Here is a 12,799-nt window from a genome sequence, read left to right as displayed (position 1 = left end):
GACACTACGCTGGCGTCTGCAGAAGTCAGAAGACCCCTACCTTCAGCAGCGCCGCTTGCGATTCGTGGGAGTGGTCATCTTGCCTTCCTCCAGCCTCGTGGGGATCGGGATCGTCATGGCGCCGCCATTTTGTCCTTCTTCTCCGACGCCGCCATTTTGTCCGCCATTTTGCCAACGGGCCCCCGACTCACCCACCGCCTCACCGGGGTTTTACAGCGACGCTCCCGGCTCCACAGCGGCCTCCATTACGCTGGATCAATCCAGACCCCATCAGCTAGCCAGGTCCACGATCGACATCCAGGTAAATGGCCGCGCCACAACTTGCCTTTTTGATTCCGGGAGCACGGAGAGTTTCATACACCCTGATAAGGTACGGCATTATTCCCTCTCGGTCCTGCCAGCGCGCCATCGGATCTCCATGGCCTCAAAATCTCACTCAGCAGACGTCGGCGGCTACTGCGTAGTGACCCTTTCGGTGAGGGGCTCCGTTTATAAAAATGTAAAGCTCTTCGTCCTGCCACATCTCTGCGCTGCCGTTCTGCTGGGGTTGGACTTTCATTGTCACTTTAAGAGTGTCACCTTGACATACGGTGGACTTTTTCCCCCACTCACTGTCTGCAACCAGCAGTTTTTAAATTGCCCACCGCGCCCCACCTGTAGTCTCTCCACCCTCAAATCACACCCCCCACCCCCTGTTCGCTAACCTCACCCGCGACTGCAAGCCTATCGCCACAAAGAGCAGGCGATACAGCACCGGGGACAGATCCTTTATAAGATCTGAGGTGACGCGGCTCCTGAAGGAGGGGATTATTGAGGGTAGTACCAGTCCCTGGCGAGCTCAGGTGGTAGTCATTAAGACCGGCAACAAGCAGCGCCTGGTCATCGACTACAGCCAGACAATCAACAAGTACACCCAGTTGGACGCATACCCTCTCCCCTGCATAGCCGACATGGTTAATAAGATAGCGCAATATCGCGTTTTCTCGACCATTGACCTCAAGGCAGCATACCACCAAATCCCTATCCACCCTGAGGACCGCCAGTACACAGCTTTCAAGGCAAACGGCCGTCTTTTTCACTTCCTCAGGGTTCCTTTCGGCGTCACCAACGGTGTCTCCGTCTTCCAGAGGGAGATGGACCGGATGGTCGACGAGAACGCGTTACAGGCCATGTTTCCCTACCTGGACAACGTGACCATCTGCGGCCATGACCTGCAGGGCCATGACGCCAACCTTGATAAGTTCCTTCGCACGGCCCAACTCCTAAACCTCACGTACAACAAGGAAAAGTGCATATTCCGCACAACCCGCCTCGCTATCCTTGGCTGCGTGGTGGAACACGGAGTCATCGGTCCTGACCCTGACCGGATGCGCCCCCTGATGGAACTTCCCCTGCCCCACTGTCTCAAGGCCCTCAAAAGGTGCCTGGGCTTCTTTTCCTATTACGCCCAGTGGGTCCCTCATTATGCGGACAAAGCCCGTCCACTTATCAAGTCCACTTCCTTTCCCCTGACGGCGGAGGCCCGCTCAGCCTTTCACCGTATAAAAGATGACATTGCCAAGGCCACCATGCACTCGGTGGACGAGTCCATCCCCTTCCAGGTGGAGAGCGATGCATCCGACTTTGCCCTGGCCGCTACCCTTAACCAGGCGGGAAGACCCGTGGCCTTCTTTTCACGAACCCTCCAGGGCTCCGAACTCAGACACCCCTCTGTGGAAAAGGAGGCCCAGGCCATTGTGGAGGCGGTGCGCCACTGGCGGCACTACCTGGCTGGAAAACGATTTACCCTGCTTACTGACCAGCGTTTAGTTGCTTTTATGTTCAATAATAAGCAGAGGGGCAAAATCAAAAATGACAAGATTTTGAGGTGGAGAATTGAACTTTCCACCTGCAATTACGACATCTTGTACCGGCCCGGGAAACTCAACGAACCCTCAGATGCTCTATCGCGAGGCACATGCGCCAATGCGCAGATCGATAGACTACGGCGCCTCCACAACGGCCTCTGCCACCCGGGGGTCACCAGGTTCTTCCACTTCATCAAGGCCCGCAACCTGCCTTACTCCATCGAGGAGGTCAGGACCATGACCAGGAGCTGCCCAGTCTGTGCAGAGTGCAAGCCGCGCTTCTATATGCCTGACAGAGCAAACCTGATCAAGGCCACTCGCCCCTTTGAGCGCCTGAGTGTCGACATTAAAGGGCCCCTCCCCTCCTCTGACCGTAATGTGTACTTCCTCAACATAGTTGATGAGTACTCCCGTTTCCCTTTCGCCATCCCCTGCCCTGACATGACCACCGCGACGGTCATTAAATGCCTGCACAACCTCTTTGCTTTGTTCGGTTTTCCCAGCTATATTCATAGCGACCGGGGCTCGTCCTTCATGAGCGACGAACTCCATCAGTACCTGCTCATGAGAGGTATTGCCTCAAGCCGGACCACCAGCTACAACCCCCGGGGGAACGGACAGGTTGAAAGAGAGAACGCGACGGTCTGGAAGGCGGCCCTCCTAGCCTTAAAATCTAGGGGCCTTCCGACCTCCCATTGGCAGGATGTCCTACCTGATGCGCTCCACTCCATCCGGTCACTGCTGTGTACTGCCACCAACGCCACCCCCCATGAGCGAATGTTCGTTTTTCCCCGGAGGTCCACATCCGGTACCTCACTACCACACTGGCTGACGTCCCCAGGGCCCGTCCTGCTGAGGAAGCATGTAAGGTCCCACAAAATGGCTCCCCTGGTAGAGAAGGTTCACCTCCTCCATGCCAACCCCCAGTACGCCTACGTGGCATACTCGGACGGGCGGGAGGATACAGTCTCCATTAGAGATCTGGCACCCTCGGGGTCCACTGATCCGTCACCATTGCCCTCCACCATGACCCCCTTCGACACGGCCCAAAATTCAGTAGACCCAATTCTCACCCCTGTCCATTCCACCCCAGTAGATGGCATGCCGCGACCCCAGGACCCGCCGGAGTCCACTCGCCCACCCAACACCAAAGGGGACGATACGCTGGTGCTCGATCCCGTTCAAGACGCGTCGTTGGAAGCTGTACCATCTCAACCGTCGCCACGAAGATCTCGACGGCAAACGAGGCTGCCCGACAGACTCACCTACTCGAACTTTTGATACACTTCACCCCGCCGGACTTAATTTTAAACGAGGGGTGAATGTGGTAAACCACTGTCGTTCACTGTGTTCACTATTGTTGTTGTTGTTGTTGTCGTTCACTCTTGTTTCACTGTTATACCTGACTATGCCTCAGCTGACTCCGCCCTTGGCTACCTGGTATAAGGACGGCTGCACGGCAGCTCTCTGCCATTCGGTCGTCCACTAGAGGCATAGTCCTGATCTGTTTGTAGTTGCATTCAGTAGTTAATAAAAGCCTGTTGTTCTGAACTCTACTCGGCCTTTTATTAGAATCGATAGCGCATCAATAAGAACATAAGAAATAGAAGCAGGAGTAGGCCAATTGGCCCCTCGAGCCTGCTCCGCCATTTAATGAGGTCATGGCTGATCTGATCTTGGGCTCAGCTCCATTTCCGTGCCCGCTCCCCATAACCCATCACTCCCTTATTGTTCAAAAATCTGTCTATCTCCACCTTAAATATATTCAATGACCCAGCCTCCACAGCTCTCTGGGGCAGAGAATTCCACAGATTTACAACCCTCAGAGAATAAATTCCTCCTCATCTCAGTTTTAAATGGGTGACCCCTTATTCTGAAACTATGCCCCCTAGTTCTAGATTCCCCCATGAGGGGAAACATCTTCTCTGCATCGACCTTGCTGAGCCCCCTCAGTATCTTATATGTTTCAATAAGATCACCTCTCATTCTTCTAAACTCCAATGAGTATAGGCCCAACCTGCTCAACCTTTCTTCATAAGTCAACCCCTTCATCTCAGGAATCAACCTCGTGAATCTTCTCTGAACTGCCGCCAATGCAAGTATATCCCTCCTTAAATAAGGAGACCAAAACTGTACGCAGTACTCCAGGTGTGGTCTCACCAATACCCTGTACAGTTGTAGCAGGACTTCCCTGCTTTTATACTCCAACCCCCTTGAAATAAAGGCCAACATTCCATTTGCTTTCCTGATTACTTGCTGTACCTGCATGTTAACTTTTTGTGTTTCATGCACAAGAACCCCCAGGTCCCTCTGACCTGTAGCATTTTGTAATCTCTCTCCATTTAAATAATAGTTTGCTTTTTTATTTTTCTTACCAAAGTGGATAACCTCACACTTTAACACATTATACTCCATCTGCCAAATGTTTGTCCACTCACTTAGCCTGTCTATATCCCTTTGCAGATTCTTTGTGTCCTCTTCACAACTTGCTTTCCCACCTATCTTTGTATCATCAGCAAATTTGGTTACATTACACTCGGTCCCTTCATCCAAGTCATTAATATAGATTCCTCCTATGTACTGAAGCTGATTAGTACTGGAAATCAATCCTTCACATACAATCTTGTTCTAAACATCTTTTTTTTTAAACTGACTTTTTAAATTAAATGTTGTGCTCATTAGTGTTGGGGACTGGAATGCTTTCTATCTTGGATACAAAAGACAGGTATAGAATGGCGATTTGCAGAGTAAAGTTCCTTCTCCTCTGTCCTAACAGTGTATCACAGCCCAACCTCAAAAGAGCACCCCCTACTGCAGCAGGATGCAATTTTCCATGTCCCACATTAATGCCAGAGTGAAATTGGCAATTGGCTGCAAGAGAAAAAGAAATCGGGCGGGGTGTAAAATAAGCTGCCGATTTGCTATTGCCTGTTTTGCCAAAGACCAATTTCACCCTCTGTGTCAAATTAAGGACAGTTCTGTGCTATTGGACATACCCACTAGAAAGCAGATTGAGACTACACAAACTAATTTCACATAGTACCTTTACACCCAATGATGGCAACTTTCATCCCATCAGTGCGCATTAGATTCAAACCCAGATTCTGAGGTGAAAGGAAGTGTTCAGTCCACTGCATCATATAGTCTTAGTCTTTTTTGTTTTAATGAATGCTTGTAATAAAGTAATGTACTGATTGAGCTGCTTTTAAATCAGCCAGAATAGATATAATTGGCTGATTAATAATTCATGGTATTGAACTGAAATGAATTAGCAGAACATTGGATTAGAAGTGCTTTGACTGTGGTGAGGTCAGAATGTGTTTCCATGGGCTTAATGTTTAATGATTTATTACTACAACAGCTAGTAACTTTCTACTGTGGGAAATGATTTCATAGTCACGTTAATCTCTCAGACTCAGGACATAGAAAGTGTTTCAATATCTTGTACTGCATCAATATAAATGCAAGTTCTTTCTTTGTAACCAATCGCTGGGAGGTGCATTAAGAGTGGCGACTGAACAGAATTTCTGAATTCCCATGCCTGTAATCACTGCGACATGCTGTTAGGATAAATTATTTTTAAGACGGCTGGACCTTGAAATTCCTCAGAGGTTCTCCTAGACTCCCATGACTTCAGCGGTAACCCCGGGGAAACTATGTCGATGGCTGTTTGCTGGTCGTTCTCTGGCATTTTCGCTCACCTCCCGCCAAAGTTGGTGGGAGACTGGTAGCAGCCCTGTGGAATTTCAGGGTCCTAGTTCTTAAAGGGTCATGGTCTCTGAAACAAATGTTGGGCAAATCTTTCCTTGTTTGGGGAGGCTGGACTGCACCTCATCACTTTTACCAAAAGTACATTACACATAGAAATGTGTTAACACATGTTACAGGATCGATGTTTGTAAACAAATGAAAACAAAAAAGGTTTTTTCAAGAAGACAGTTGTTCTTTTAATAGAGTATCTCCTAGTTGGAAGAAGTTTCAGCTCACCTGGATGAAATCCTATCACCAAACTAGGCCGAGCAGCTTGTCCCGATTCCACCATGGTCTCCCAATACATGTGGTACAGCCCCTTCCAGCCACTCAGGTACACCCGTCTCCTGCCAGCAAAAGACTGCAAGGGAGGCCTAACAGTTGGCCCTGCCACCACCTCCGGCCCAATCATGACAACCTCAATCCCTTGGTTGCCTGGAAACATATGAGCAAGCTCATCATAATCTGTAAGTCTGGCATTAAGGGTCTCAGTATGAGAGGCACCAACGACATGAATGGTGATGGGCTTTTCTAATGGGTTAATGCCAAAACTGTGAAGAGCTAATCCAATAGTAACCGGCCTTGCCTGAAAGTCGGTGGTCACCCGTTTGATGGATTCCCAAAGCTCGTCATCTTCAGGCTGTGGTCTTCCTGCATTTGCCCACAGTATTTTCATGTACTTACAGTTCAGAATAGTATTTAGTTTGGTATCAAGGTCCTCTTGTATCAAGAACCAATCATCCCAACCTTTCACCTCAGATACAGCTTTCGTCCAGTTTCCACTAGGGAAAGGGATGTCACCTGGAGAGTAATTGACATAGAACAAAATTTAATCGCATGGCTTAAAACAAACAAAAGGACCATTGGGTTTTGGCAAATACTCATGAGGAGCTGGGCCTTTATGAATTACGGATGGGGGCAAGGTATTGACTTGGATAGAGAACTGGTTGGCGGACAGAAAGCAGAGAGTAGGAATTAATGGGTCTTTTTCCGAGTGGCAGGCAGTGACTAGTGGGGTACCGCAGGGATCGGTCCTTGGACCCCAGCTATTCACAATATACATCAATGATCTAGATAAGGGAACTAGATGTAATATCTCCAAGTTTGCAGATGACACAAAGCTGGGTGGGCGTGTGTGCTGCGAGGAGGATACCGAGAAACTCCAGGATGATTTGGACAGGTTGGGTGATTGGGCAGAAGCGTGGCAGATGCAATATAACGTGGATAAATGCAAGGTTATCCACTTTGGTGTCAAAAACAGAAAGGCAGACTATTATCTGAATGGCAATAGATTGGGAGAAGGGGAAGTGCAACGAGACCTGGGTGTCCTTGTGCACCAGTCGCTGAAGGTAAGCATGCAAGTGCAGCAGGCGGTGAAGAAGGCAAATGGTATGTTGGCCTTCATAGCGAAAGGGTTTGAGTACAGGAGCAAGGATGTCCTGCTGCAGTTGTACGGGGCCTTGGTGAGACCACACCTTGAGTATTGTGTGCAGTTTTGGTCGCCTTATCTGAGGAAGGATGTTCTTGCCATGGAAGGAGTTCAGCGAAGATTCACAAGGCTGATCCCTGGGATGGCAGGAATGACGTATGAGGAGAGATTGGGTCGATTGGGCTTATACTCGCTGGAGTTTAGAAGAATGAGAGGGGATCTCATCGAAACTTATAAAATTCTGACAGGTCTGGACAAACTAGATGCAGGTAGAATGTTCCCGATGGTCGGAGAGTCCAGAACCAGGGGTCATAGTCTAAGGATAAGGGGTAAGCCATTTAGGACAGAGAGGAGGAAGAATTTCTTCACCCAGAGAGTGGTGAACCTGTGGAATTCTCTACCACAGAAGGCAGTTGAGGCCAAGTCTTTAAATATATTCAAGAAGGAGTTGGATATATTTCTTAGAGCTAAAGGTATCAAGGGATATGGGGAGAAGGCAGGTACGGGGTACTGAGTTTGGATGATCAGCCATGATCTCATCGAATGGCGGAGCAGGCTCGAGGGGCCGAATGGCCTACTCCTGCTCCTATCTTCTATGTTTCTATGAACGAACAAACAGTTCTAATTCATGAGCTCCATTCAGGGTTACTAATCGGGCTCACTTTTTCCAAAAGGTAAATGATTTGCTCTCCCAGTCCCACACATCAATCTCCTCCCAATAGGGCAGGTAAGCAACTGGTAAGCAACTCAACAATGGAGTTAAGCTAAAGATCAGCCACAATCTAATTGAATGGCGGAGCAGGCTCGAGTGGCTGAATGGCCTACTCCTGTTCCTATGTTCTTATGATCCCAGGCCTCTGCTACTCTTAAACTAGCTGTGAGGTGGTGTGCGAGAGTAGTACAGGCTGACTCACCCTCTGATTTTCCATTCCCTGGGGAATTAGTTTCATTTTACTGAATTCCCCACACAGCAAGCTCTTAAGCCTGGATTTTCCATTGGAGTTATACTGGGGAACTGATGTAATTCCAATGGAAGAAGGCAGAAAATGCTTTTGGAGCCGATTTATTGGCCCCAGAAGAGACAAGGGCTCATTCCATTTGTTTCTGTTGTTCATGGAGATATTTTTTTTTCATTTGGGCTGGGTGTTGCTATTTTCGTTTTGCTCTCCTTTTCAAGTACATATCCAATTTCCCTTTTGAAATTCACTATCGAATCTGCTTCCACCACCCTTTCACACAGTGCATTCCATCATAACAGCTTGCTGCATAAAATAAAATCTCTTCATCCCCTCTCTTGCTCCTTTGCCAATGTTCCAGGAGTTTCAGAGCCAAGCTATCAGAATGTGCTACCTACCCAACATTGAAATGCTGGCAGAAATTAAGTACACATTCCGAGCCTGATTTATGCATGGAAAGGGATTAAAGCTCATGTTAAAAATTCTAACAATGCTGAATAGAATTCAGTACCTGTGAACACCAGCCATTCAACCAGTCTGTCTATCGCTGCTGATTTTAGTTTCTTGCACAGCTTCTTGTGCACTGGCCAGCTCGCTCGTTGACATTCCTTCCCGCAGTAATAGACATTCAAACATCTGCAATTCCAAATGGTCCCGCAGGAGTCATTTTCAATTTTCCATTAACTTTGCAGAAATACAAAGTTTCCAGTTTTCACAACAAACCCCTGCTGCCATTGCGCTAAATCATACATTCTCTGTGCCAAATTAGGATTTACAAAAATATCGATCTACTGTACAGTATATCAGAGCCATAGCAGGTCACTGTACCAATTGGTTATTCTATGTACCCTGCTTTGTCCTAACCAGACTTATATGCAAACTTGCTGGATCCTGGTTCTCAATTCACATCGTGATTCGGGGCAGGGAGCTGGCTCCACAGTGGAAGAAATTTAATTTATTAATTACTACAGGTGCCTAAGCACTGGAGCAAAGTTTGGGATAGAAATTGGGCCTTGCTGCGCCTATTTTACTGGCGTAAAACGGGTGCAACGAGGGCCAACTTTGGGGACCAACCCAATGCCTAAAGACATCCGACCCAATATTGGGTCAGTCTATTTTTTCCAGACATCCCTGGCGGCCACCTACAACTGGCTTCAGGCCCCTTGCATATGTAAGTTAGTGCGTGAGCCTAGAGAGCAAGTGCAGGCAGTTTACTGGACCATGGGTGGACATCACAACTGAACCCGTCCCTGTCCTTACCCAGTGTCTACGTAGGTGCACTTTCCAACAAATAAATGGAAAGTATCCATTTTAAGAAGAGGTTTCATTGTGTAGCTGAAGCAATAATAGATGTACTCCCGCAGGAGGCCAGCAGAATCCCAAGAGAAATGATGTAAACAGGTCGTCATTGTCACCGCTCCTCTGGGGATTGCGTTAGTTATGATGGTGGATTGGGAGAACCCGCCACAGAATTTCAGGGCTTAGATGTTAAAGGATTGTTCTGTTGAGTAAATGCAAAATCTTTGGAGTCAGTAGTTTTCTTTTAAATATTTTGCTATGATTCCCACATTACGACAGATGAGTAAACGTGAGACGGTCCACGTAATATTACTGGAATGGAATTGATTTCCTCGCCCCATTTGTAAGTTTATTTTTTTCTTGCTTCTGCAGGTCTTTCTATAATATCTTCCATGCTCAGACTGACAGGGGGGGGAAATACCTTAGCTTAGGCTTCGACTGCTCTGAACTGGCCACGAGGAGCAGATGATTCACCTTCCAATTTCAAGGGCAGTGTCTCACTTCCAATTAGCACATTCCTGATTAGTCCCGACTGAGATTGGGAACTCACTGATCAGGGAAAAGCTTGAGAGAGAATCTGCGTGTTACCAATCAGTCAATGCACTGACCTGAGCCACTCAATGGGATTCATTTTTCCTTAAATTGCTGTCACTTACCTTTTGCAGCGCCGAAGAGCTCTGGGATCTGGCAGAGCTTCCGGAAGCTTCTTGCACTCGGCGCAGAATTTGAACGTGTCCTCCATCTTCTGAAACATCTCCTGGTAAGTACGGATTCCAAAATCCGATGCATGTTTCCTTCCCTCCAAAGCTGCTCTGTACCAACAAAATTTCAAAAACTCTAGAGCTTTTTGAATAGAAACCTCCCACCAGCCAGCTGGCAAAGACAACCCGAACATCAACTCATTGCATCAAAGCCAATCATAAGCACATGGTTTTCCACAAAACAATGTTCAGGATATAGTATATTTCAATTGGATAGGGAGTGAATAATATCACTGCCATTTTTTTAAATTTTTTTTTTTACAGGGTTTCAGTTGACAACATTGGCCAGAACACCAAAGCTGGAATCGTCACATGATCACCAAGATCAAATTACAATCGACTTCGGCGTCGGTGGGAATCTCGAGCGGCAGAGTGGGGCTATAAAAGGCCCCAGAGACCAGGTAAGGCCTCACAGCGTCGGCGGGAAACTCGAGCAGCAGAGCGGGGCTATAAAAGGCCCCAGAGACCAGGTAAGGCCTCACAGCGTCGGCGGGAATTTCGAGCGGCAGAGCGGGGCTATAAAAGGCCCCAGAGACCAGGTAAGGCCTCACAGCGTCGGCGGGAAACTCGAGCGGCAGAGCGGGGCTATAAAAGGCCCCAGAGACCAGGTAAGGCCTCACAGCGTCAGCGGGAAACTCGAGCAGCAGAGCGGGGCTATAAAAGGCCCCAGAGACCAGGTAAGGCCTCACAGCGTCGGCGGGAATTTCGAGCGGCAGAGCGGGGCTATAAAAGGCCCCAGAGACCAGGTAAGGCCTCACAGCGTCGGCGGGAAACTCGAGCGGCAGAGCGGGGCTATAAAAGGCCCCAGAGACCAGGTAAGGCCTCACGGCGTCGGCGGGAAACTCGAGCGGCAGAGCGGGGCTATAAAAGGCCCCAGAGGCCAGGTAAGGCCTCACAACGTCGGCGGGAATCTCGAGCGGCAGAGCGGGGCTATAAAAGGCTCCAGAAACCAGGTAAGGCCTCAGAGCGTCGGCGGGAATCTCGAGCGGCAGAGCGGGGCTATAAAAGGCCCCAGAGACCAGGTAAGGCCTCAGAGCGTCGGCGGGAATCTTGAGCGGCAGAGCGGGGCTATAAAAGACCTCAGAGACCAGGTAAGGCCTCAGAGCGTCGGCGGGAATCTCGAGCGGCAGAGCGGGGCTATAAAAGGCTCCAGAGACCAGGTAAGGTTTACCAGTCTCCGAACTCGGAACTCGGAGGGAAGGAGAGAGGTAAAAAGTAATCCAAGTGTGACGTCACCAGAAAGCGGGTAAGTGATTGGTTGGTAAGTATTTCTCTCTTTTTTAAGCTTAAACTCTGTGGTTTATAGTTTCTAAGGTGCGATATTCATCATCTAGAATCAGGGCAGAGGGTATTTAAAAATAATATTAATAAATTTAATTAATTACATAGAATGGGAGATCAGGTGATGTGTTGCTGCTGCAATATGTGGGAGCTGGTGGACACCATTGATGCTCACGGTGATCACATTTGCAGTAAGTGTTGGCTGCTCGAGGAATTCCGGCTCCGTGTTGAAGAGCTGGAGTCCAAGCTTCAAACACTGAGACACATCTGGGAGGGGGAGAGTTACCTGGACTCTGTGTATCAGGAGGTAGTCACACCAATTAGATTAATTAATTCAGATGTAGTCCGTGGCCAGGATCAGGATGGTGTGACTAGAAGTGAGGCAGGTACGGGGATCCAGGAGGTAGTGTTGGAGGAGCCGCAGCCCTTGCTCTTGTCCAACAGGTTTGAGGCTCTTACTCCCTGTGAGGATGGGAACAGGGACTGCGGGGAGGATGAGCAACCTGGCCACAGCACCGTGGAGCAGGGGGCCATTCAAGTGGGGGGAGTTAAAAGAAATGTTGTAGTGGTAGGGGATAGTATCGTTAGGGGGATAGAGTTCTTTGCAGCCGAGAGTGAGAGTCCCGAAGGCTGTGTTGCCTGCCCGGTGCCAGGGTTAAGGACATCTCTGGGCTGGAGAGAAACTTGGAGTGGGAGGGGGAGGATCCAGTTGTCGTGGTCCATGTTGGTACCAACGACATAGATAGGACAAGGAAGGAGGTTCTACTGAGGGAGTTTGAGCAGCTAGGGGCCAAATTAAAAAGCAGAATGACAAGGGTAATAATCTCTGGATTACTACCTGAGCCATGTGCAAATTTGGCTAGGGTAAATAAAATTAGAGAGTTAAATGCGTGCCTCAAACACTGGTGTGGGAGAAATGGGTTTTGCTTCCTGGGACACTGGCATCAGTACTGGGACAGGAGAGAGCGGTTCCGTTGGGACAGACTTCACTTGGCCAGTGCTGGGACTAGAATCCTGGCGAATCGAATAACTAGGGCTGTAGAGAGGGCTTTAAACTAATTAGTTGGGGGGGGGGGGTTTAAGAGAGCGAAAAATAAAAATGACAGCGGAGAAGGCAATAGAGCAAGGTAGCAGTGGGGGAATTAAAAACCAGAGCGTGTCAGGAAGGGACAGAATGTATAATGATAAAGGTAAAGTAGTAAAAGGGGTAAAAGCAGGAATAAATTGTCAGAAAACATTTGAAAGTTCTTTATCTGAATGTACGCAGCATTCATAACAAAATTGACGAGTTGACGGTGCAAATAACTACACATGGGTATGATCTGGTGGCCATTACGGAAACATGGCTGCAAGATAATCATGACTGGGAACTAAACATACAAGGGTATTTGACAATTAGGAAGGACAGACAGGAAGGAAAGGGAGGTGGGGTTGCTATGTTAATCAAGGATGGAATCACTGCAATAGTCAGAAATG

General features: G+C 48.5%; 1 protein-coding gene across 4 annotated transcripts in view; it reads right to left on the bottom strand.

The window, feature by feature from the left end:
- Positions 1–12,799, bottom strand: part of mss51 (MSS51 mitochondrial translational activator) — an 85,558-nt gene that overhangs the window by 15,739 nt on the left and 57,020 nt on the right. For all 4 annotated transcript variants that reach the window (XM_086000589.1, XM_086000586.1, XM_086000588.1 and 1 more), the window contains 3 exons: positions 9,938–10,093; positions 8,494–8,618; positions 5,835–6,398 (listed from right to left, as the gene is read on the bottom strand). In XM_086000589.1, the coding sequence (XP_085856715.1) occupies positions 5,835–6,398; positions 8,494–8,618; positions 9,938–10,093 (845 nt within the window). The remainder of the gene's footprint in view (positions 1–5,834; positions 6,399–8,493; positions 8,619–9,937; positions 10,094–12,799) is intronic.

Source organism: Somniosus microcephalus, chromosome 11 (genome assembly GCF_052327205.1).
Source record: "Somniosus microcephalus isolate GS21.2 chromosome 11, FLI_Smic_1.0, whole genome shotgun sequence".
NCBI lineage: Eukaryota > Metazoa > Chordata > Chondrichthyes > Squaliformes > Somniosidae > Somniosus > Somniosus microcephalus.
Note: the sequence above shows the minus strand (reverse complement) of the source record. Positions and strands in the feature narration are given on the sequence as shown.